Source organism: Canis lupus, chromosome 32 (assembly GCF_011100685.1).
Source record: "Canis lupus familiaris isolate Mischka breed German Shepherd chromosome 32, alternate assembly UU_Cfam_GSD_1.0, whole genome shotgun sequence".
NCBI lineage: Eukaryota > Metazoa > Chordata > Mammalia > Carnivora > Canidae > Canis > Canis lupus.
Genome location: NC_049253.1, coordinates 28,330,916 through 28,355,020, shown reverse-complemented (window position 1 = coordinate 28,355,020; position 24,105 = coordinate 28,330,916). Strand labels below are relative to the sequence as shown.

Genomic DNA, 24,105 nt, shown 5'->3' with positions numbered 1-24,105 from the left:
TTGAACACCAATAAAAAATAAATTTATTAAAAAAAATAAAAAAATAAAGAATTCAAATCAAAAATGAAACCTCCATTTTCAGAATGTCATTTTGTGCTTTAGAGTTTTCATTTTCTTATGAGTTTGGAAATTCTCCATACTCTCTATATTCCATATGGAGGTTCTAGGGACCTAATTCAGAAAGAGCAAGAAAGTTTTCCAGCTTTCTTAGCCTACCTTTGGTTCCTCATTTCCCAGACAATGAACAGGAGACTATTTTCTTTTCTGTAATATTTTTTTACTTTAGCTTCCTTGAAAAAAGAAAAAAGAAAGAAAGAAATATTTCTTTGTCACCTTTTTTATCAAAGGAAAATTCTGATTAATATGTGTAGGAAAACTCAAGATTTATTTTCTTCCATTACCAAAAAGGGGTGAGAAGGTGTGAATATTTTGGGCCGTCTTCCTTGTAACAAACCTTAAATAAAACATAAAGACAGAAAACAAGCCAACCATGAGAACTGAGAGTGGGAGCTATACACTCTGCCAACCTTCTCATCTTCTTGGTTTCTTGTTTTGTTTGTTTCTATAACAAAACTCCACGCTATTCTTAACACTCAGTATTTTTCTCACATCCTATTATTTGCAAATTACCATATAGCAATGTAGCTTCAACATGCTAGTCTGCTTCTGTGTTTTCCACATCAATTACCCACCATAAAGTATCTCCTACAGCCATTTTAATTCTATTTCCTCACTTGCCAATAACCATTGGTTCTCTGCTATAAAACTGCCCTCCATTTGTCAAGACTCCTTGGGGATAAACATATTAATAATTTAAAGCTAACTGGTGGAGGAGCTATGCAGGATTGTTCCCTTTAATTCTCTATTACTCCAGAATTTACAGATGTACATATACCCACACAAACAACAAATTTACATTGTCTGCCAAGATAAACCGCAGATATAATTCCAAACACGCATGTAGAGATTCACATTTTAACAGCAAACTTACATGCAGATATAAAGAATAGCTTTACATTCCTAAATTACATTAGCAAGCTGAAATATAGAATGCTTTGATATTTTAGATTTATTCTTTGTTATGAATCATAGAAATAAGCAAAAAGGAGACATGAACCTCACACTTTGTCTGTAGCATTATCAGTCAATGTGCTATTATTGTTACTGACACATTTTCCAACTTGCTTACTCTATACAAAAAGTGACATAAACATACTATATACAGAACACAAAACAGAGATGACAAATGGAAACTATACAAAATACTTGATACCGTCGTATTTAAGTTTGTAGAGCTTTGACCAAAAGACTCACCCTGTACATATTTTTCTGATATAAAGGAATAGTCTTATATATCTGTATAGCACTCTTAGCTACAGGAGAAGAGGAATGAAGGGGGTCGGGGGAATGGAGCCCAAGTGCCACAACTGAAATACGAAAGTGCACTATTGTAAATATGCATACAATTTTGCAGTGTCATAGTGTCTGCATTAACGTCTTTTGCATTGTGAAATTTACCAGTAAGTGGTCTAGAATACAAAATATAGTCACACAGGACTCAGTTTTCACACTTACTCCTTGGTAGAACTATTAAAAATAAACACCGGCAGCTAACATATTGCAGAGCCATCACAATACCTACTAGTATTAAATAGCTTGAAGGCAAAAATCTGTTCAAATGAATAAAGAACAAAAATGATCAAAAGAAACTCGTAGCTGCCTAAGAGTTTTCATGATTAGAAATTTAACACTCAGCAAGTGTGTCAAAACCACTTTTCATTTGCTCACTCAACTCTGAGATTCACAATAGCTGAATTACACATTTATACTGAGTTTGTACAGTTGAACATAAATATGGCAGATACTTATGAAAAACTACTATGTAAATAGTTACTACATTTACACTGACTTGTGTACTGATCTAGTGAACCACAGAATAACCCAGGCACAGCTGACTTGTTTGATCTAGTAAGTTGCTTGACATACTCAGTGAAAAACACTTCCACAGAAACTCAAAGTCATAGCCAGCAATCAGGCCCATCGTCCACTGGAGGCAAAGCTTCTGCTGAATGAGAAGTTGATTTCAGAGTTCTTGTATTTTCCCCAGGCACCAAAAGGCACTACTACTGCAGTACTGTTATCTTCACTACCATACTGTATAGCCTGCAAGGTATGACAGGAAGGAAAAGAAAAATATGGAAAATCAGAGTCTGTACAGAGAAAAACTACCATTCTTCTGGAAGGTTATAATCTCATTCAAAATACAGTTACTAACCCACTTACTTTGCAGTGGTTCATGACTCACTCAACATGTATCAAGGTTCATACAGTTTATTAGATCGCACATAGAATAACAGATGACCACCCCACCCCCACCCCCAAACAATCGTATTAACTATATTCCACTGTAGCAATTTGGGCAACAGAAATACTGGTGGACTAAGATAAAAGATATGCAGCTCTTGAAGAAGAAAATAAAGCATTTAGCATAGAGACTAAAGACAAGGTAAAAAGTAATAACCTAAGGAAATGAATGTGTATAAGATAAAATGACAAAGTTCATTATGCTCCCTACAAAATGGAGAAGTGGCATAAACTAAATTTCCTACAGTAGGAAAATTATAAATCACTTCTAGGAACTAATTCAAAGGGACGCCTGGATGGCTCAGGGGTTGAGCGCCTGCCTTCAGCCCAGGACGTGATCCTGGAGTCCCAGGATCCGGTCCCGCATCGGGCTCCCTGCATGGAGCCTGCTTTGCCCTCTGCCTGTGTCTCTGCCTCTCTCTCTCTGTGTCTCTCATGAATAAATAAATAAAATCTTTAAAAAAAAAAAAAAAGGAACTAATTCAAATAGCAAATGACATAGTCAGCATTGTAAGATGTGCCTGTGATTATATTCAACAGCAAATGTATTTCAAAAGAATTAACAGCTTGAGGCCAAAACTGTGAGGGAAAAAACTGTGTGATAAAAATATCTGATATAAAAAGCATCAAAATATAAAAAAGTTTTATGGGATGCCTGCGGTGGCTCAGTGGTTGAGCATCTACCTTTGGCTCAGATCGTGATCCCAGGGTCCTGGGATCAGGTCCCACATCAGGCTCCCCATGGGGAGCCTGCTTCTCCCTCTGCCTATGTCTCTGCTTCTTTCTCTATGTCTCTCATGAATAAATAAATTTTAAAAATCTTTAAAACATATATTAAAAAGTTTTAGAAACAAATTGAAAGACCAAAAAAAAATTTTTTTTGCAACATCTAAGTACTAATATATCTAACATATAGGAAGTTGTTAAAACAACCATGAGAAAGACAAATATGCCTATAAAATAATGGAAAAAAGCTTTACACAGACAAGACACACAAATGCTAACAAATGATTAGTTTCACCAACAAAGAAAAAGGATGCAAGTTTATAACACTAAAATTTGATTTTTCTACCTATCAAACTGGCAAAAAACCATATGCATTTGGAGAAACAAAAATTTATAAACATACTAGAGAAAAGTTTAAATTGGAATAGCATTTCTGGAGGGCAATTGGGCAAGCTTATTAAAGTTTTAGAATATAGTGTATCCTTTTACCTAGCAATTTTCTAGGAATTTTACCTAAGAAAAAATATATGAAGGGAATAGATATGCATGAATAGATACAAGAATGTTTATACAGTGTTCCCTCCTGTATAATATGGGAAAGTGAACATAAACTAAATTTGCTATTAGGGAAACTAGTAAATGGATTAAGGTATACAATTATAGCAGAATAGCACACAGTCATTAAAATATCACTGCCCATGTGAATGAGAACACACTTAGAGGTGAAATTAGGAAAGAAGTGATCATCCATGGGATTGGGCCCCTTTCTGTAATCTCATGAACACACATAGTAATCAAAAGAACAATTCATCCTTGCCCATCTATTTTCAAGCAAATAATGCTTTTTAGGTAAGGTCTTATGTCTTAATTACAAAATATTAGCCTTTAAAATTTTGGGCTAGGGGTGGCTCAGTCAGTTAAGTGTCTGCCTTCAGCTCAGGTCATGATCCCTGGGTCCTAGGATCCAGCACCACATTGGGCTCCCTGCTCAGCGGGAAGCTTGTTTCTCCCTCTTCCTCTGCCTGCTGCTCCCCTGCTTGTGCTCTCTCTCTCTCAAACAGGTAAAATCTTAAAAAAAAAAAAAAAAAAAAAAGTTTGGGCTAAATTTGCCTTCTCAGTTGCAAATGTAAAAATTGAGAAATGTAAAAATAGCTGTTAAAGCATGATTCTAATGATCAGTGATGACTATAACCTCAAAGATCTATCTATCCATATAGAATATTAAATAGCACATGGAAACTTGGCATTTTCTTTAGTGAGTATTAGCTCTGATTGACGTACTAATACATAACCTATCCATACATCTTTCTAAATGTGTTTGTTTTTTTTCACACATCCATTTTTAAAAACCAAACATTGACTATGCTAGAGTATCCCTATACTGGATATTTACTTGGAACAGTCTAGTTTAATGGTCCAGTGGTTGAATCCAGGAGCTTGGCTGTCTGGGTTTGAAGCCCAGTTCTGCAACTTAATGGTTTTGTGATCCCTTTTTTAAAAAAAGATTTTCATTTATTTATTTCTTCATGAGAGATACAGAGAAAGAGGCAGAGACATAGGCAGAAGGAGAAGCAGGATCCCTGTGGGTAGCCCAATGTGGGACTCGATCCCAGGACTCTGTCCAGGATCAGGCCCTGAGCCCAAGGCAGACACTCAACCACTGAGCCACCCAGGAGTCCCTGGTTTTGTGATCTTGAATATGATCCTTAACTTCTCAGCCTCTGTACCTTGGTTTTCCTCATCTGTGGAAAGGGATAATACTAGCTCTAACCTCAGAAGATTACTGTGATGATTATATGAGTTAAAATGTGAATAGAAGAGTGTCTGACATATAGTATGTGATATTCCTATTAACTATTACTATAATTTACTATTGCTATTACTATGATTTCAAGGTGTGTACAAATCCAAAAAAGAAACATAGCACATTCCCTGGCACACTAATTTTACTTTAACAACTTGGGAGATTTATTAAAAAAAAATTTTTTTTGAATCGTAAAACTTCTTAAAATTGGAAATATTATGTAGTCAAGTGTAAAATTCATTGTAATACTGAAGCCAAAACACAGATTTCAAAGAAATCTCAAGCCTATAGCAGCCCCTCCAGGCTGTACCAAGACCTGAACCTGGGTTCTCCCCTCATCCCTTACCCTGCCCCCACACCACCCCAATTTGGGACTTTTCTAGCAGAAGCTCTTCTAGGTCACCTGTTCAATCACTGCATGGGCTGCTTCGTTGGGATCATGGCACTGGTTGACGAAATTACAAATCTCTTGACTATTCACCATGAAGTTAATTCCATCTGTGGTGAGGACCAGGAAGCTGTCATCGGCATGATGTAGCTGTAATCAGAACCAAATACCTAGACTCAGCCTTTGAATAATCATCAAAAGTCAAAGATTTTATCTATTTGCTGAGAGTTTCTATGTTTCAAAGCTTAACAGTGAAAATGGAAGGCCTAGATTTGGGGCAAAATTAGCAACATGCGGCATCAACCACCATGGACAAACCTAACATTTACTTAGTAACACCACAAAAGAAAAAGCTAGACAGCCAAATGATGAGAGGTAGCATGTTGCAATGGTTGAGAGCATAGTCACTGGAGTCAGGCCTCCTGAGTTTGAAATCTGCCTCTACTTTTTGGTGAGGCAAACATAGGTTAAGTTCACCTATGCTCTAGATTTGTTTTCTCTGTAAAATGGAGTAGTTTTAGCTATTTTAAACAGAGCCTGGCACATAGTAAACCCTCTGTAAGTATTTGTTAGACAAAATGAACATAAGTGAGGTAGGTATAAGATAAGAAATCATTCAATTGGGCAGCCTGGGTGGCTCAGCAGTTTAGCGCCGCCTTCAGCCCAGGACCTGATCCTGGAGACCCAGGATCGAGTCCCACATCGGGCTCCCTGCATGGAGCCTGCTTCTCCCTCTGCCTGTGTCTCTGCCTCTCTCTCTCTATCTCTCATGAATAAATAAATAAAATCTTTAAAATAAATAAATAAATCATTCAATTAACAATCACCTGCTGCCATTGTTGGGAGCCTAGCACTTGCAGAGAGGGAAGTGTCAGCTCACAACTGAGTGTATGTTGAGGGAAGTGTAGTGTAATGGGGCACTGAGTAGTAAAACGCAAAAGATGTCCGAGAAATGGAGGCGGGCAATTATTTAGCCTGGCATAAAAGGGAAGTGAAGGTCAGGTTCCAAGCGGTAGTGATACTGGATGATCAGGTGCAGCTGAGGAAGGGCCGTAGAGCCATTCTAACAGGTGAATTCCAGAGCAGCATAAAGCAAAAACCAAGCACTTCATCATACAGTAGGCCAGTTTCTTATCTGAAGAATTCATCTATCCTTCCACAAACTACTCATATATTTTTTTAAGATTTTATTTATTTATTCATGAGAGACACACACACACAGAGAGAGAGAGAGAGAGAGGCAGAGAGACACAGGCAGAGGGAGAAGCAGGCTCCATGCAGGGAGCCCGACGTGGGACTCAATCCCGGGGCCCAAGGATCACACCCTAGGCTGCAGGCGGCGCTAAACCGCTGCGCCACCAGGGCTGCCCAACTACTCATATTTTTAAAAAGTCATGTTGGCTTCAATTAAGTCTTCTAAGAAAGCCTGTAGCTAGAAACAATCCTGCATTCATTCTTTGCTAGTGTATCAAATGTTGTAGGTTGTTACCTTAATCCTCTTTGTTTCTGGTTCTGCTATCACACCACTGGTTTTAAGATCCAAATCTCCAAGACTCCTTGTCATTGCAAGTCTGCCATTCACATGAGGCTGTCCCAAACTATTCCAAGCTACAAAACCACCACATTTCTTGATCCTGGTCCAAGAAAGAAAGGAAATGAAGGCACGATTAAACTTAAGATGAATCAGTTTAAAATGCAAGGTTTTAGGGTGCCTGCATGGCTCAGTCAATTAAGCACCTGCCTTCCGCTCAGGTCATGCTCCCGGGGTCCTGGGATCTGGCCCTGCATTGGACTCCCTGCTCAGCGGAAGGTCTGCTTCTCCTCCCTCTGCTCCTACCCCCTGCTCATGCTCTCTGACTCTCTCTCAAATTAATAAATGAAATCTTTAAAAAAAATAAAATCTTAAGATAAATGGAAAATAAAATGTAAGGTTTCATTTCTATCTTGAACTATATAAACAGCATCCTCATAGAATGATCAGTGGAGGTGGTACCTTTCTTTTTCATCTTTTCTTTCTGGAGTATGGTCAATGGTCAGCTTCATGGGTTTTCCTTTTCTACACAAAATAGCCCGGCTATCCCCAACACTGGCTACAACCAGTTCAATACCATCTCTCACCAGGGCTACTGTTGCAGTAGTCCCAGAGGTCAGAAGGGTTGCTGCAAACATTATGAAAAAGAGTATAAGTCAGTGACAGTCAAATGATTGGATATGGAATTTTTATTACAAAACAAAACACAGGCATGTTAAACTAATGCTGAAATGTATCATTCTAATTTAACTAGATCTATGCAAATAAAATGCAAATGAACTATGTAAGTAAAAGCATGCAGAGAAGGAAGTATTTAATTCAGTAACAAGGCTCCATGCAAATAGAAAAAGTCGCTAACCTAATTTGGTAAAAAGTGCATCACAGTCTCCAAACGGCCTCTATTCATATAAACTAAAGCTGACTCGAGCTTATAATTATGACACCTTTGTGTGTACATTGGGTGCCAGTATTAAAAGTATTACACTTTAATTAGATTGGCTAAAATGGCAGAATGACTCTTACGTCTACTGAGCTCATTCAGGCAAGCTGATTTTCCTGAGATCTCTATGTACTTAGAAGGCTTTCTCTTCCATTTCTTACTCCGATCTTGTCAAAGTATTATCAGTTAATAAGCTAAGCAAGAATGACAAGGACGTATCCTTTGCTCTTCAAGCACTGTATTTTATATTCTTTCCTTCTACAATTGTTTTAATTTTACAAATGTTCACTAAAAAAATCCTAAAATGGCTAAAGGTTCACATTCTTTTCTATTTATCTTTGTCCTCCCCAGACATGAAACAAAGTTACAACCATCATTATATTAGGAAAATACAGGGGGTGGAGAATAATATTCATTTTAGTTTCCCAAACGCTTGATATATTCACATTTAATTTTCTCTGACCAATAACAAAATTAAATGTCACTTGGCTGGAGGTCGCCACTGTTTCCTTCATCCAATCCAAACTGCATTTTTTTATCTTTCTTTGATTTCTTCAAACCGCATCTGTTCTAAGTTCTTTATCACTTGCTAAAAATTTTGAAGGTGCATCGAGCCTTGCCAAAAGTGAGAATACTGTGAAATTAAGGGCTACAAGGTAAAGCAAATTGGAAGAAACTGAAAAGATAACTTATTTAAAGCAGGTATTGTCTTCAAAAATATGGTTAATTCTTTAAAGCATCGAAATAAAATGTTCAGGTGATCATCCAAAGATGATTTCTTTTTAAAAGGTAGATTTAGGAAAAATGAAATGCTATTGATTTGACTGATTGAGGCTCAATCTTTCCAATTTTTTGTTTTGTTTTGTTTTTGCAAAAAGACACTTTAAAAAAATTTTATCAATAGTGCATTTGGAAGGATATAGATATATAGATATAAAACTATATTTTTCCAATTGGTATTAAAATGCCTGCTTTAATCAGAAAAGTGAAATGGAAAAAACATTAATAAACCCTAATTAATCTTTTATATCCATGCTGAATCTAATTTATCAAGAAAGAGCATTTATAGTTGCACTATCTTCCCATTGATCTTTTGATTTTGGAACTGTTGTGCAAGGTAGGATCTCAGCGATGCTAAAACATATAACCTATTTGTCATTGTGTAACGTAATACATGTTTTAGCATAAGTATCAGTGATGTTCATATTACAAAAGTTAACTTTCGAGTTTCCCAAAATGTTATATGAGATAACATTCACAGTTTGACCACTGTGATCTTTTCCAATGATGGGGAAGCACCAAACAAAAGAGCACAGGCATTCACTCAGATGCTACCTGTCCAGGGAACTTAGTATTACTCTCCTTTGCTTATTAAATGGTCAGCAGCTGCTTTTTAAAAAGTGGTTTTTAACTAGCTAGAGCAAAACAGTTAAAATTTCGTAAATGAAAACTTCCAAATTTCGCTGCTTAGGATTCTATTGTAATTCATGGCTCTGCCATCCGGGAATGTAAAAGAGCTTGAGTTTTTACCAATCCAACTTCACAGTTCCAAAATCCCAGGATTTATGGGAAAGTTTTCAAAACTAACTGTTGGTTCTGGCTTGCTAAGCATCTAAGAAATAAATATTAAATAAGCATTTATTTCATTTAGCATTTAACATGGAAGTAAAAATTCTCACTTTTTACCCTAACAACAAAAACTATAAAACTAAGACATCTTTCAATAAGGTCTTAACACTCACTGGACATTTCCTACTGCAAGTCATCTCAACTAATGGGACAAAGAGGCTGTGGGAACCTTCCAGTAGTCCAGGCTAGGAACCGCTGGACTCCTTCACCTGGGACAAAATTAAGCAGATCTCTCTTTCCACTGAAGCCCAGCATATAGTGTCCACGGGCTCCAGGTCTAGAGCTGCTGACCGGGCACAGTTCTCTGCCACAAATAACACGCACAGAGGCAAATAGGAAATTCACCCAGGAATTGTGCTCAAACATTACAAACCTGCAACACAGGGGAGGGCAAAGAAAGAGCTGCAAAATAAGGGGAAGGGTTTTTATTTTGATGAAAATTTCACTGGCAAATTATATCATATTCCAGGAGGTGCCAAATCAATGAATTCAAGACTCAGTTTGCCCAAGTTGATGGTATTTTGTAGTTGAATCTAGTTTTTCATCACAGAGTAAAACTTCTTAGTTTCACAGTGTCCCACCATAGGAAAAACTATATACAAATGCAGGCATACAAAACACATACACGGTATAACATACACATCTATACACTCATACTCTCTCTCTCCCTCACACACGCACACCACTCACACACACTGTAACAGTTAGTCCTGAGAAGTAAATCAGTACCTTTACAGAGCTGAATAAAGGGCACCGTCAATTTGTTTGGTACCAATATCAGAACTATCCCAATAACTAATGGGAAAATACATGGGTACAGCAGTGAATAATCTGTATCTGACAAATAGTCCATAGTTAGAGAAGGATGCACACTACAGTATACCACCAAATTACTGGGATTCAAATATAGATCAAGAAGGAATCAAAGCACCTCCTATACCAGATACAAGAAGTAGCATATTTGTTAATGATGCTGAAGCATTTTTTTTTTTAGTAGACTGATTAATTTAAATTAATTGTTTAAATTTAGGCTAGTAAGGCTCTTGAGCTCTAGTGCCTGTTGATGAGTTTATGGAATTCATCAAACGGGTATTTCTGCAGCTCTCTTTTCCCCGGTGTTGCAGGTCAACATATCAAAAGAAAAATGATCAAGTTTTTGAATGGCAACATAAGAGTAAAAGCTCTACTTTGCAAACCATAACCCCCCCCTGGGTAATTATTGTTTACTGCATAAATGATAATATATATAAATCAATACAGTTTCAATATTTATTCAATGTGGGTGTTCTAGACATGTATGACTCATGAACACCAAAATCCAAGTAATGAGCTGAAGCAGTAACAGCACAATAAGTATCTCTTCTATATTGTCCCTATTGCCTTTTGCTTTTGGCTGCTGCCAGTATAAGAAGGGTACTAGAAAACACTGCTTTTCTGACACTGGTTATTCTGTAGAGATCAGGTAATGTGAAGAGCACGGAAGTTTCCAACAGGACTCACGATGCTGCCACCAACATCTCACGCTCTGAACGTCAGAGCAAGTCTTCTCTTTTTGATCCATTTGTCTCTTGGGGAGTTTTGCTGCTTTCAAGGCTTAAGCAATCTAGAAACACTTGGAAGAGTTTATAGGATGTAAAGGATATAATCTCAGTTTTATACCACCCCGTTTGCTTTAAGTGACAATTTGTTGATAAACAGCAGAGTAATGGGACATCATTGGAATTTACTGGCTGATTTCATTAACTGTAAAAATACATGTGACTGGCATAAATTGAATACAAAAATGCCTAAAGATGATGATGAAATTATCTTCATAAATAAGGGTAATTTCAAAATGTGTCAACAAATCAATAAAAATAGCCAGCAATTTCATAAGGGCAAGATTCTTGCTGTTTTTGGCAAGTGGCATTCTGATTTTAGTCTCCTCAAACCCCCTCATTTTAAACTGAAATAGTAACTATTTTAAATGCTAATGGGATAATTTGAAACACTTTATGCAGATGTGACAGCTTTGGACCAAACTCTTGAAGAAAACGTTTTATGTTCACTTTATTTTATTCACTTTTTCTCAAGAAAGCTAATATAGTATAATTGAGGGGTACTCCTCCCATTTATACCCCAAATTCTATTATTACTGACTTATTCCTGTGGCTTAACCAATCTCTCTTCAGGCTTCCCCTACTTAAAATTCAAGTCCATGCAGCAGTGATAACTCATTAAAACATATACATTAATAATTTGGTTAAATCAGGGGTGCCTGGGTGGCTCAGTAGTTGAGTGTCTGCCTTAGGCTCAAGTGGAGATCCTGGGGTCCTAGGAACAAGCCCTGAGGAGATTCCCCTCTGAGTGGGGCGGCTGCTTCTCCCTCTCCCTCTGTCCCTGCCCCTGCTCATGCTTGCTTGCTCTCTTGCTCACTCTCTCTCTCTTTCAAATAAATAAGTAAAATCTTCTTTTAAAAATTTGGTTAAATCAGCTCTTGGATAATCAAATAATAAACTGTAATAACTTTGGTGAGAAAGAACAGGCATGGAGATCAGGTCAGTCCAAATAATGATTGAGTACCTTCCAGATTCTATACTGGGTGCCGAGCACTGGAGATTCAAAATGAATAAACCATGGTCCCTACTTTTAAACTGCTCATTGGAATGGCTCAAGGAGGGAAAATGGGACTAATGCTGATAGAAAAGTTAAAAAAAAAAAAAAACTGGAAGAGGGCAAACTGTATTATTTCACAATTTTATTTAACTAGCACTGGATCCTATATCTATCCCAAAAAGAATATTATCCACTCTTATAATACTGATACAGCTTCAGTTCTTACTAAAAACCAAAAAAAAAAAAAGTTTTTAATTTAAATAACTTTGAAATCTGAAACAGTATTTGTTTTAATTCACAAATTGAAAAATTAAAACAACTTACAGCATCTATCTTCAGTGACTTTAATATATTTGATAAAATAGGCCCCAAATATCAAAACGCAATTTTTAGCAATGTTAAAAGCCTTGGCAACTTACTAAGAATAAATTTTAAAGTTGTTCTCAAAATTCTTATTTAAAGACACACACATAGACCAAGTGATCTATAAGAATACACACAAAACAAGATTTAAGAACAATGTCATAGTAGACCCTTTCTTTTAGTAGCACACTAGGTTTCATTCTGTTGTGCTCCTTTATACTTGCAAACAATTGGCCATTGAATGAAAACTAAATTTGAGGCTATCTTATGAAAATTCTGAGATCATTAACTCAAAGCGTATGACAGATGCACTAAGTTAAATGGAGTTTAAATTTATTATTAAAAATTACATTTTAGGCATTTTAGGATTACTTTCTTTGTACAGCCACGAGTAAGGCACCTTCAGAAAGTTTCTCTTAAGGTAGGGAAGTTAAACAAATTTTTTCAGAAAGTTCAAAATTCCCTTTAACAATTCTTTAATAAATTCTTTTTTTTTAATAAATTCTTTATTTATTCTTTGATAAAATTCCCTTTAATTTATTCTTTAATAAAATGAAAGGGGTCCTCTCATATTTAATGCTGAATCTCAGTTTTAAGCAACTTCGTCAATGAAGATTCTTTACCAAAGGACTGACTGCACCCATGAAGGGTTAATGTTTTGATCATTGGCCCCCACATTCCCATGGTAAACTCAGGTTTTCTTATGACAGGTAGAGCTGTTAGGCTCTACCTGTTTACAGAACAGCTGGTGCACACCACCTGCACTACAGCCAATAAACATCTTGGTGTGAGTGAGATACAGCCAACTTGGTTATGAATGAAAAAAGAGCATGCCAATATTCAGAGTCATAAAATTAAAACTATAAGAAAGTGTTTGACTGTTCTCTTCTACCTCCTATGTTTTACCATTAGGAACAAGAGTTCAATCTTATACCTACAATTTACCTTCTCTCAACCTCTATTTTCAAAGGTGAGGAGCCAGCTGGAAGGAAAAAAGTCCAAAGGAATGAAGAAGAGAAAATGGGCCGAATGATCTACAAATAAGAAAACAAATCCCTGAACAAAGAAAGTGGACTCTGATGCTTTTCCAAGAACTATGGTAACAGTGAGGTTCTCAAAAAAGGGGCGGGAAAAATCTTATAAGATGGCAAACAGAGCCACCTTGTCATCCTCTAGAACCCTCATCATGAACATGCCCGTGAGAGAAGCCACTGTGGGTGCCAGGGAAATCCCAGCCCCTCACTCTGTAACTGGCCTTATCAGTGAAATGAGGCTTTCCGTTCTTATGCTCTCCAATAGAAAATTGTGAAATGTTCATTTCTTTGGTGCTTTGACTTCCTTTAAATAAAGAGAGGAGCCAAACACAGATTAATATTGCGTTACTCACTTCCTCATCAGTTAAGGGGTCTGTAGCATGGCCACTGCAGAAGTTTTACATGGTCACTGCAGAAGTTTTCAAGATTACCTTTAAGAGCAAAAGATTTGGGGGCCAACTAACTAGAAAACACTAGTTTTCTATGTTTCTATGAAAAACACTATGTTTTTCGGAATGTTTTTGATAAATTTAGTCAAAATCAGAAACATTTTACTTTTAAAATTTAAGGACATACAGTACACAAATTTTAAAAATTCAGCTGTCATGCCCTTGTGTTTAACAAATAAAAACAAAACTATCACTAGTTACCACAAGATGCAAGATGAAATAATGTTTAGGAGTGGGAGAAAACATATCTTCTTTTAATTAAACAAAGTAGTGCATATTAGCCATTGTCTTTTCTTACTTAGGACCAGTTAGCAATTTTCTTCTTGTCTGGACAATTATTTCGTAGCTAAATGAGATGACCCTATAGTGTATTTTAGTACTTGTTCATCAGATTCATCTAAAAAACCAAAAACAGTAAACCCTCCCATAGTATGGATCTCCTATTCACATAAAGAGCAAATTTAACATTTTTTCATCCTTTTAAAATTTAAATTCAATATCAGAACCATTTTAGAGCTTCAATTGTTGAAAAATTCTCCAATATACTTCATTTAAAAATGAGGTACTAACATTACTTTGGATTCCAAACAGCATTTAAAGTTATTCAAAATCACTTTCAACATAAGCATCCTCACATATAAACTTACATTCCCAACCCTAAGGGGCTTAAATTGTTTCCTTTAACTAGACATGCCCCAGGACCCAAAGGAATGTGATCGTTTTACTTACCATCAGCAGACAGGTGGGCATGCCTCGCAAAGGCTTTATCTATTTCTAGAAAAGCCAAGGTCAACACAGTTTCCAAGTTCTTCTCTTTAGGAAGCAAATCCCTTTGTGGAGAGGAAGAGAGTCCCAAACAATCATCTTATTAAGGTTTCTCTTCATCTAGGTCCCTCTGGCTAGCTTTTATTCCATACAGTAGACCTCCATAGTTTGCCTTCCAGATGCTTAAAATCCACAGATTAACAAACAAATCAAGTTAGGAAATAACTAGGCATGGAGATAAGCCTTTAAGAACAATGAAATAAAAGTCCAAGTCTCCATGCTCAAAGATTAATACTTTCTATCCACAACCCTGAGAGGTCAAAAGTTCCCTCAAATAAAAATACACCACTAAGTTCAAAAATATGAATAAATTTTAAAAATATATGAATAAATCGACTTATGACAGCACGAATAACAATTTCACGGCATAATTAACTATACACACGAAGACATAGTCCTATGTTCTCCCCCTCTTTTAATTCAAGTCGTATGATCCCCAAAATACATTACTTATCACTGCAGTAAATGAACTTTTTAAAGAGCTCCAAAATACCCTCATTAAATGCATTTTCTCCATATGAATGTCAATCAACTAAAGCTAGTCATACCCCTTGAAAGAAGAATTACCATTTATTGAAGTACTATTTGCCATGCACTGGTAGGAGTAAATGCTTCTCAGAGTACATGCGCTCATGTACTTTATGTTACTTTGCTTGAAATGATCACAAATCAAAGTGCAGTTGATTCTGGTCAATGCGGTCACCCGGGGAGTTGTTAAGAACATACATTGTGGAAAGGTGATAATCATCAGTAATGAATGGCATTCTTGGGGCACCTGAGGTCACGGTCCCAGGGTCCTGGGATGGAGCCCCGCAAGCAGGGAGCCTTCTTCTCCCTCTGTCCCTCCCCCTGCCCATGCTCTCTCTGTCTCTCAGATAAATAAAATATCTAAGAAATAATAATAAAGCACACACGAAGTGTACATACATGATGCAGGTCTCCATGTGGGTGTGACAGAAATCAGCAGCTGCGGGTCCGCCGTGCCCGTCGTACACCGCGAAGTACAGGACCTCATCTGTTAGCTGGGCGCTGTCGAACCGGTCTTCGTTCTCCTTTCGTTTGCCAATATGCGAGGCGCAGCCTACGTTTTCCAGGCTGATTTTGGGGATCGGCTTGCCGTACTTAATGCTGGGCGGCAGCAGAATGGGCTCGTCGATGCGGTTATCCCAGATCCCGAAATTATCCCAGGTGGCTGGACGCCCACTACCATCCGGGTCAAACCGCGAACACCGAGGCTCTGAAGTGGAGCCGTGGCAGGTGGGTGTCAGCCGCCTGTCGTCCTGCAGGAGGCGGGAGCTTAGCAGCACTCTCCTCCTCACGTGGCTCCCACCACTTCTAACCAAAGTAATTAAGGCAGCTGTTGACATAACTCAACTCCAAAGAGTTCAGGGATGAGGGAAAGGTCTCTAGAACAATAATGGAATGTCTTCAGGAAAAATGATGCAGCTGAGTAGAGAGAGACAGAGAGACTCCATCAGTAATTGCACATACAATTCTTGATATATCATTAGATATTACCAAAACATAAGGCCATAAAGAATGCGGCACCCAACAGCCCACTTCCAGGAACAGTGCATCAAAACCAAATTGATTTACCTACCCCTTTCACAGTATTTAAAATCTATAAAAATGTGGCAATATGTGTATGTCATATAGAACAAGTGTCTCTCAAACTTTAACCTACAGTCACCTGGGGAACTTGTTAAAATGCGAATTCTGATTCAGTTTGTCTAGGGTGGAACTGAGATTCTGTATTTCAGGCCAGCTCCCTGGTGACAGCAAACTGCTAACCCAGCAGGCCTACACTTTCCATAGCAAGAACACAGAATATGGGTGTAACTACATAGTCTTCCCTTCATCAACTCCATTGCTGTGAAGAAAAGGTAGGGGCAAATGTTAACAGTAACGAAGTCTCTTAGGGGGAAAGAAATAAGAAAAGTACCTGGCTTTGTTTGTTTTTAAAGATTTTATTTATGTATGATTTATTTGAGAGAGCATGAGAGAGAGACAGAGAGATCTCACAAGCAGGGGGAAAGGGTAGAGAGAGAGAAGCAGACTCCTCACTGTGTGGACAGCCCACGTAGGACTCAAACCCAGGACTCTGGGATCATGACCCAAGTGGAAGGTAGAGGTTTAACTGACTAAGCCACCTAGGAGCCCTGAAAGTAATTGGTTAATAGAATAGTTATGACAGTTCCGTATTCAGAGTGCCCAAGTTTTAGCAAAGACACAATCTAGGATCTAAATTCTGTTTCAAGATTTGTCAACTTACTAAACTTCATGTACTTCATTACTATGGTTAATGTAGAATTGTTCATGCAAACACCGTCACAGGCACATGGATGAGCCACTTCTGATGTGTGTGATCACTGGTACTGGTGGCACCACCTTTGTGACTTATGAGCAACTGATCTGTGCATTTACGTTAACAGATACTGGTCTGCAATCCACCAGCCCAGCAGCCTAGCCCCTGTGTTGGCTGTGGACTACTACAGCAGCAGCTAGCACCTGAGACCAGACTACATTTCCTTGAAATTATTACTTTGCACCTCCATTTTTGGACTCTGTCCCAAAGCTGAATCCTCCCCTGGGTGTTGTCAGGAGGAACTTCTACACCCCTGCAGGAAGGGCTGTGTTTCTGGCAGTTTTCCATACAAATAAGGTTCAAGGCAAAAGTTCAACTCCACGGTGCTTTGTTCTGTTACTTTATGTATTAAAAACCAAATGGAAAAGATAGCATCATGTCAAGATTTGATCATGCTGGTGGAGGGTATACAGGCATTATATTACTCTCAATTGTATGTTTGAATTATTTCACAATAAAAAGTGGACTTGAAAAAATATATCTTAGCATAAGGCGCACACACACACACACACACACACACACAAAGCCCAGCTTGAGTGAATGCACAGGTAAATGCATTGCAGATTTCAAATAATCATTTTCAAGTAAATTTTTGGAAATCAGTCTAGCTTTGTGTAGGAACAGTAAATAAAACAGTAGATATTAGCATTATATTACTTTAAAAGATTGAAACTCACTTCTTCTATGACAATATTAGGGGTAGAGGAGACATACTATCTCCGGTTATCGAGTATCAAAGAGAAGTAACACATTAATTTACAAAAAAAAAAGGGTGTTCGGGGATCCCTGGGTGGCGCAGCGGTTTAACGCCTGCCTTTGGCCCAGGGCACGATCCTGGAGACCCAGGATCGAATCCCACGTCAGGCTCCCAGTGCATGGAGCCTGCTTCTCCCTCTGCCTGTGTCTCTGCCTCTCTCTCTCTCTCTCTGTGTGACTACCATAAATAAATAAAAATTAAAAAAAAAAAGGGTGTTTAATCCTTTGCTTCTGATTGAAGATTATATATTTATTCAGCAGCAATAATATGTTAGATAAAGGTAAGGGCTTGTGAAGAAGTCTCAAACTACAATACCATCTACACTAGAGAACTAAGTACTGATCCTCTTTCTTTCTCTTTCTTTCTTTCTTTCTTTCTTTCTTTCTTTCTTTCTTTCTTTCTTCTTTCTTTCTTTCTTTCTTTCAATTTCTTTATCTATTCATGAGAAACATGGAAAGAGAGAGAGAGGCAAAGACACAGCCAGAGGGAGAAGCAGGCTCCCTGCAAGGAGCCGGATCCCAGATTCCGGGAACACACGCCTTGGGCTGAAGGCAGACAACCACCCAGGCATCCTCTAAGTACTGATTATTGATGGAGATAATTCACAAAGCAGCTTTATACCTTACAGTAAAAAAATAAAACTTTTAAGGCGCATTTGTTCGAAACCACTCATATTTGAAGAGTGCACCAGAAATCAGTGAAGTTCTACTCCTTTTTCTTTTAAATTGAGATATAACTGACAATACAACATTATATTAGTTTCAGGTACACAATATAAGGAGTCTATTTTTGTATAAACAAAGTACTATTCTTTTGGCTTCAATCTGAAATCATGTGTTCTATATTCTATATTCGGCCTTGGGCCACTTTTTTAGTCGTTCACCTCTTTAAACAGCATTCTAGAATTAGAAGCAAATAAATAACAAGTAAATTTTTTTTGCAGCTCTTCTAGGGTACTCGTCTACTCTCTCTCTTCCAAAAATAAAACAATAAGACAGAGTCGCGCTTTTAGCAGGAAACAAATATCCACTGGAAACGTTATTAAGAATGAAACAGGGGGATCCCTGGGTGGCGCAGCGGTTTGGCGCCTGCCTTTGGCCCAGGGCGCAATCCTGGAGACCCGGGATCGAATCCCACGACGGCCTCCCGGTGCATGGAGCCTGCTTCTCCCTCTGCCTGTGTCTCTGCCTCTCTCTCTGTGTGTGTGTGACTATCATAAATAAATTTTTTAAAAAATTAAAAAAAAAAAAGAATGAAACAGGGGATCCCTGGGTGGCTTAGCGGTTTTCCACCTGCCTTCCACCCAGGGCGTGATCCTGGAGTCCCAGGATCGAGTCGAGTCCCACATCGGGCTCCGTGCATGGAGCCTGTTTCTCCCTCTGCCTGTGTCTCTGCCTCTCTGCCTGTGTGTGTGTGTGTGTGTCTCTCATGAATAAATAAATAAAATCTTTAAAAAAAATGAATGAAATAAAATGGGGTGCCAGGGTGGCACAGTCAGGTGAGCTTTGGACTCTTGGTTTTGGCTCAGGTCCTGATCTCATGGGTTGGGGCAGGGGGTCAAGCTTCGCATTTCGCTCTGTGCAGAGTCTACTGCAAGAGTCTCTCCCTCTGCTCTCCCCCATCAAAATAAGTAAATAAATCTTAAAAAAAAAAAAAAAGAATGAAATAAAATGTAAATTGGGCAGTTTCTTTAAAAGCCTGCATGCTCTAAAATCAATCATCAACCTGGCCTCCTTCCTCATTTATTATCTGCACAATAATCTCAGAAAGTAAGGGGAATAGTCATAGGAAAACATTTATTTTAGGGAATGCTTTTGGCATAGAGGAAATGTGAGCCAGATATATAGTCAGTTTACAAAGCTAGATCAGCACCATTTACACAAGCAGGTGACTTTGTGTATTTCCAATGCAATATAACTAAATCATATTTATCTCCATATTCCCCAGGGTGACAATTCAAAGAGGACCTGTGTTCCCAAGCTAAAAAACAACTTTGAATTAAATCTGCACATCAAGAAAAGTTTCCTCCAGAGATTCAAGCTAGGAATCCGCCAATCAGCTGTCCCCGGTTCTCCAAATGCCCACAGAAATGACTACACACTGACTAGCAGATAGGAGAATATACTTTATGATGTGGGGAAAAAAAAAAAAACCCCAAGCCTGTGTGGGGGTGAAAAAAACACATTAAGTGTTCTTCATAACAAAAGGAGCGGAGAACAAACTGACAAACACGTAAGAGGTATTTTATTATTTGTCAGTTCAGCAATTATAAATTGGCATGTGCTTAAATCATTCTGCAAACCAAAAAAAGTTATTCAGGAATCCTTTATGTCAATCTCTCGGTCAGAAATCAAGGCTACTTTATTTTTATAAGCCATTTTTTTTCATTTTAACTTTTATATTCAAACTTTGAAAGTAAAAGTCATCCAAAAGAGTCAAGGGGCAGAAGTTATCCTGCTTGAAAGCCATTTGAAGACACAGAAATGTCAGGGCTAGAGTTAAATCAACAAAGAACATAAGACTGCATTACCCACACATCATATTCTACTAGCAAAAATAAAATGTAAAAAAACTATGCTAAGCAAGAAAATAAAAACTTGGCTGGAATCCTAGTGACAGAACAGGCTATTTATATCAGCAACCTAAACTATAATGATAGTCATATACCAAAAGGGAACAAAGAGGGAGGGGGGACAATCTTCCTTCTAGACCAAACTTTACCAAATTCCTTTTTATTTCCCAATCAAAACAAAAATGTGGGCAGCCCGGGTGGCTCAGTGGATTAGCACTGCCTCTGGCCCAGGGCATGATCCTAGAGTCCCAGTATCAGTCCCACATTGGGCTCCCTGCATGAAGTCTGCTTCTCCCTCTGCCTGTGTCTCTGCCTCTCTCTCTCTCTCTCTCCTCTCATGATTAAATAAATACAACCTTTAAAAAAAAATAAAAAAATAAAAAACAAAAATGTATGACCCACAAATTTACTTTTATCACATTTTTTAAATGTGTGAATAAGCGCATACATATGTACATAACAGAAACCCTATATATTCTACGTGCTATCAATAAATAAATGCCTGAAAACATTTTCCTTTTTCATCATTTTCACATTGATTTGTGTGACCAGGCCTTCTCCATCTTCTTCCTTAACGCTTTATCGGTTTAATCTGATACTTTAAAGTCCTGAGACAGAACTTTTGACAAGTGAAAAATTTGGCGCCTGGTTCACCAATTCTGAATAGCAGGAAGGATTCTCAGCAAAGAGGGTTAAATTCGAAATAAGCTCTGAGACCACGAGAGTAGGCACAGAGATTCTGCATGAGGGCACTGCTGAAAACCCACATCCTGAGAGTAGGAAATCTCAGGTGAAATCGATCAGGAAGGGAAAAACATGCATTTGGTTTGTAGTAAACTTCTGAAGTACATACTTGATTTAAAAATAGAAAGAAAAGGGATCCCTGGGTGGCGCAGCGGTTTGGCGCCTGCCTTTGGCCCAGGGCGCGATCCTGGAGACCCGGGATCGGATCCCACGTCGGGCTCCCGGTGCATGGAGCCTGCTTCTCCCTCTGCCTGTGTCTCTGCCTCTCTCTCTCTCTCTCTCTCTCTCTCTCTCTGTGACTATCATGAATAAATAAATAAAATCTTTAAAAAAAAAAAAAAAATAGAAAGAAAAAAAAATAGAAAGCATTGGGCAGCCCCGGTGGCTCAGTAACGCTGCCTTCAGCCCAGGGCCTGATCCTGGAGACCCAGGATCGAGTCCCACATCAGACTCCCCACATCAGGTTCCCTGCATGGAGCCTGCTTCTCCTGCCTGTGTCTCTGCCTCTCTCTCTCTCCTCTCTGTGTATTCTCATGAATAAATAAATAAAATCTTTAAAAATAAAAAGCCTCATACACAGCTACAAGATTGCTATGCCAATTTTACATTTTCATATCACTCCCATTTTATAACCCCTCAATGGTTTAAATATCTCAGCTGTCCAGATTTATTTTTGGATAAGAGAGTCACTCACTCTCTCTGGCAGAAGGATGCACTTGGGATTTGAGTTAAACTGTTGACTTCTGAAAGCAGGTCAAAAGGGCAATTTATTGTTGTTAATTATAAGCACATGCCAAAATTATTCAGGCACTCTACAGTTCCGTACTAGAGAAAGCTGCTTAGATTTATCCCCCCAGCAAAGATATTTAAGAAAGTATTCATATTTGCCCATTATAAAGCAGCACTCCGGTATCTTTACATCAGTAACTTCTGCAAAGGAAATATAAGGTAATTTTAATATTCACAAAGCAAATATTTCTTTATCAACTTTTTATTTTTTTATTTTTAAAGATTTTATCTATCTATTCATGAGAGACACAGAGAGAGAGAGAGGCACAGAGACATAGGCAGAGGGAGCCTGCTATGCAGGCTCCATGCAGGGCGCCCGATGTGGGACTCCATCCCGAGGACTCCAGGATCACGGTCTAAACTGCTGAGCCACCCAGGGATCCCCTTTATCAACTTTTTAAAAGACAACATGCATCCCAATTAAATTCAAATGGTTTGGAAACTCCCAAAAGCATTTCAGGAAATGTGGACTCCAATGGCTTATCAGTACTCTGCTGGGAGGAAGGGAAAGAAACTCTAACAGGTCTACAGGAGGGAAAGAACAACAATAAAAACCCTAAATGATTCCCCTTGGGTTTGATGTGAACATGTTTAGATGTGTGAAAAGAGGAAAGAAAGTCAGAGCAGAAGTATTCATTGTTCTAATTCCATAGATATCTTTTAAAACATCTTTGTTAATGTGGATATGACTCACAGACCACATTCCAAACCTGTACCTTTACACTTCACTTAAGGGATTTTCCTTGACATTCTATACTACATCAACAGCATATCTTCCCTCTTCTTTCCTCTTTAAGATTCCAGTCAAGGGAGGTGCTTGTGTTGGTCATCAGTAAAAAGTGACTACAGTTGCAAGAAAAAAAAAAAATCATTAGCAAGAACTCACTACTCAAAAATTATAACTATCACCCGGTGGTTCATTTGTTCTCTTCCTCTAATACCATGACATCACTACTCTTTTTCAAGACCTTTATAATCCGTCTCACTTGTCACTCGTTCTGAAACCGACGACAATCTCATTCCTTCCCCCGTACTGGTGAAGGATGGGTGCAAAGGGCTTGGGAGGCCTTGCTGCGCATTTTCAGTCTGAAGCTCAGAAACGCCAGGGGAGCTTTAGGGACTCCAAATTCCCTGGCTATTTCCACGCGGAGCCTAGTCTTTGTCGCCTCCTGGGAAGTCTCTAATCTACATAAAGCGACCGTTTAAAAAAAACATCAGCAGCCACAAGGCCTCTCCTGGCAATGCAAAACGCACATCCTCGGATCGACACGAACCAGGGCTCTGCATCCTGCTCTATTCTGGTCCCCTGAAACGCTCACCCTTGGACAGTTCGGGATCCTGGGCTGGCTCGCAGGCTGTGACAGAGGAGTAGCCAGTGTGATACACGGCAGGAAGCACACCCTCCCGCCCGCGCAGCGCTGCAGATGGCTGGGCTCCCTCCAGCACCTTCCGCCGCCCAGTCTCCGCCTCCCAACCACCCTCTCCGCGCACAGATCTCGGGTGTCGCCACGTCTCCCTCACCCCCTTCCGCATCTGCGGCGGCGCCGCGACGCTGACCCCCTGCAGCATCCTCGAGTCCGGGGTGCGCGCAGGGCAATCCCGAGCCTCGCTACCGGGAACCGCGAACCAGCAGCCCCCGCCCTTTCCACCATCCCATCCAAGGTCCCTCCTTCCTTCCAACCCCGACTTACTTCACTCGCTTGGGTGGCGCCTCCAGCCTGCAGTCAAGTTCAAGGCCGAGCGAGGGGGGTCCCGCTGGGAAACGCCCGCGGCCCGCAGCGCAGCCGGGGTGGGCCCTGCCGGACACGCTGCTCTGGACCTTCGTCCAAAGGCAGAAAGCGGCGCACGGAGAGCCCAGACCCTGACTGTGGGGCGGGGGGATCTGAACCTACATTTATCTCCCCTCCCCTCCCTGACGACCGCTCCGTTTACTCTCGATTCCGCAGCCCCGGGGCGCAGGGGTGCGACCCTGCCTAGAAATAATATCACAAACTGTTAGAAATAAATGCCGTGCGCTCTCTAGGCTCTTACCTCGCGATGGTTACGTCCCTGGGGATTTTCTAATTGATTACCGGAGGTCGGGGAAGGGGCTTTCCTGCTGGGTAAATCAGGTTGCCTTCCCCGATGTTTCTGGAGCAAGCACCTAGCAAGCCACTGGCTCTCCTGCTGGAAAATCTCGAGAATTTTTCGCCCGCAGCGAGCCAGATGGAGAGGGGAAGTCCGCCCCCGC

The 24,105-nt window shown here is 39.3% G+C and overlaps 1 protein-coding gene across 3 annotated transcripts; it reads right to left on the bottom strand.

Annotated features, from left to right (window-relative positions):
* PPM1K (protein phosphatase, Mg2+/Mn2+ dependent 1K) lies at positions 1 to 24,105 on the bottom strand. 3 transcript variants are annotated; one of them, XM_038582164.1, is made up of 8 exons: positions 23,907 to 24,105; positions 22,592 to 22,718; positions 15,576 to 16,094; positions 14,553 to 14,653; positions 7,276 to 7,441; positions 6,772 to 6,916; positions 5,298 to 5,432; positions 1 to 2,163 (listed from the first exon to the last, which is right to left on the bottom strand). In XM_038582164.1, the coding sequence occupies exons 3-8, from the start codon at positions 16,013 to 16,015 to the stop codon at positions 2,032 to 2,034; spliced, it is 1,119 nt and encodes a 372-aa protein (XP_038438092.1). In that variant the 5' UTR covers positions 16,016 to 16,094; positions 22,592 to 22,718; positions 23,907 to 24,105; the 3' UTR covers positions 1 to 2,031. The 3 variants fall into 3 exon arrangements, with proteins under 3 accessions (XP_038438092.1, XP_038438091.1, XP_038438093.1); XM_038582163.1 differs by lacking the exon at positions 22,592 to 22,718 and having other exon boundaries at positions 23,907 to 24,103; XM_038582165.1 differs by lacking the exons at positions 22,592 to 22,718; positions 23,907 to 24,105 and adding an exon at positions 23,195 to 23,298.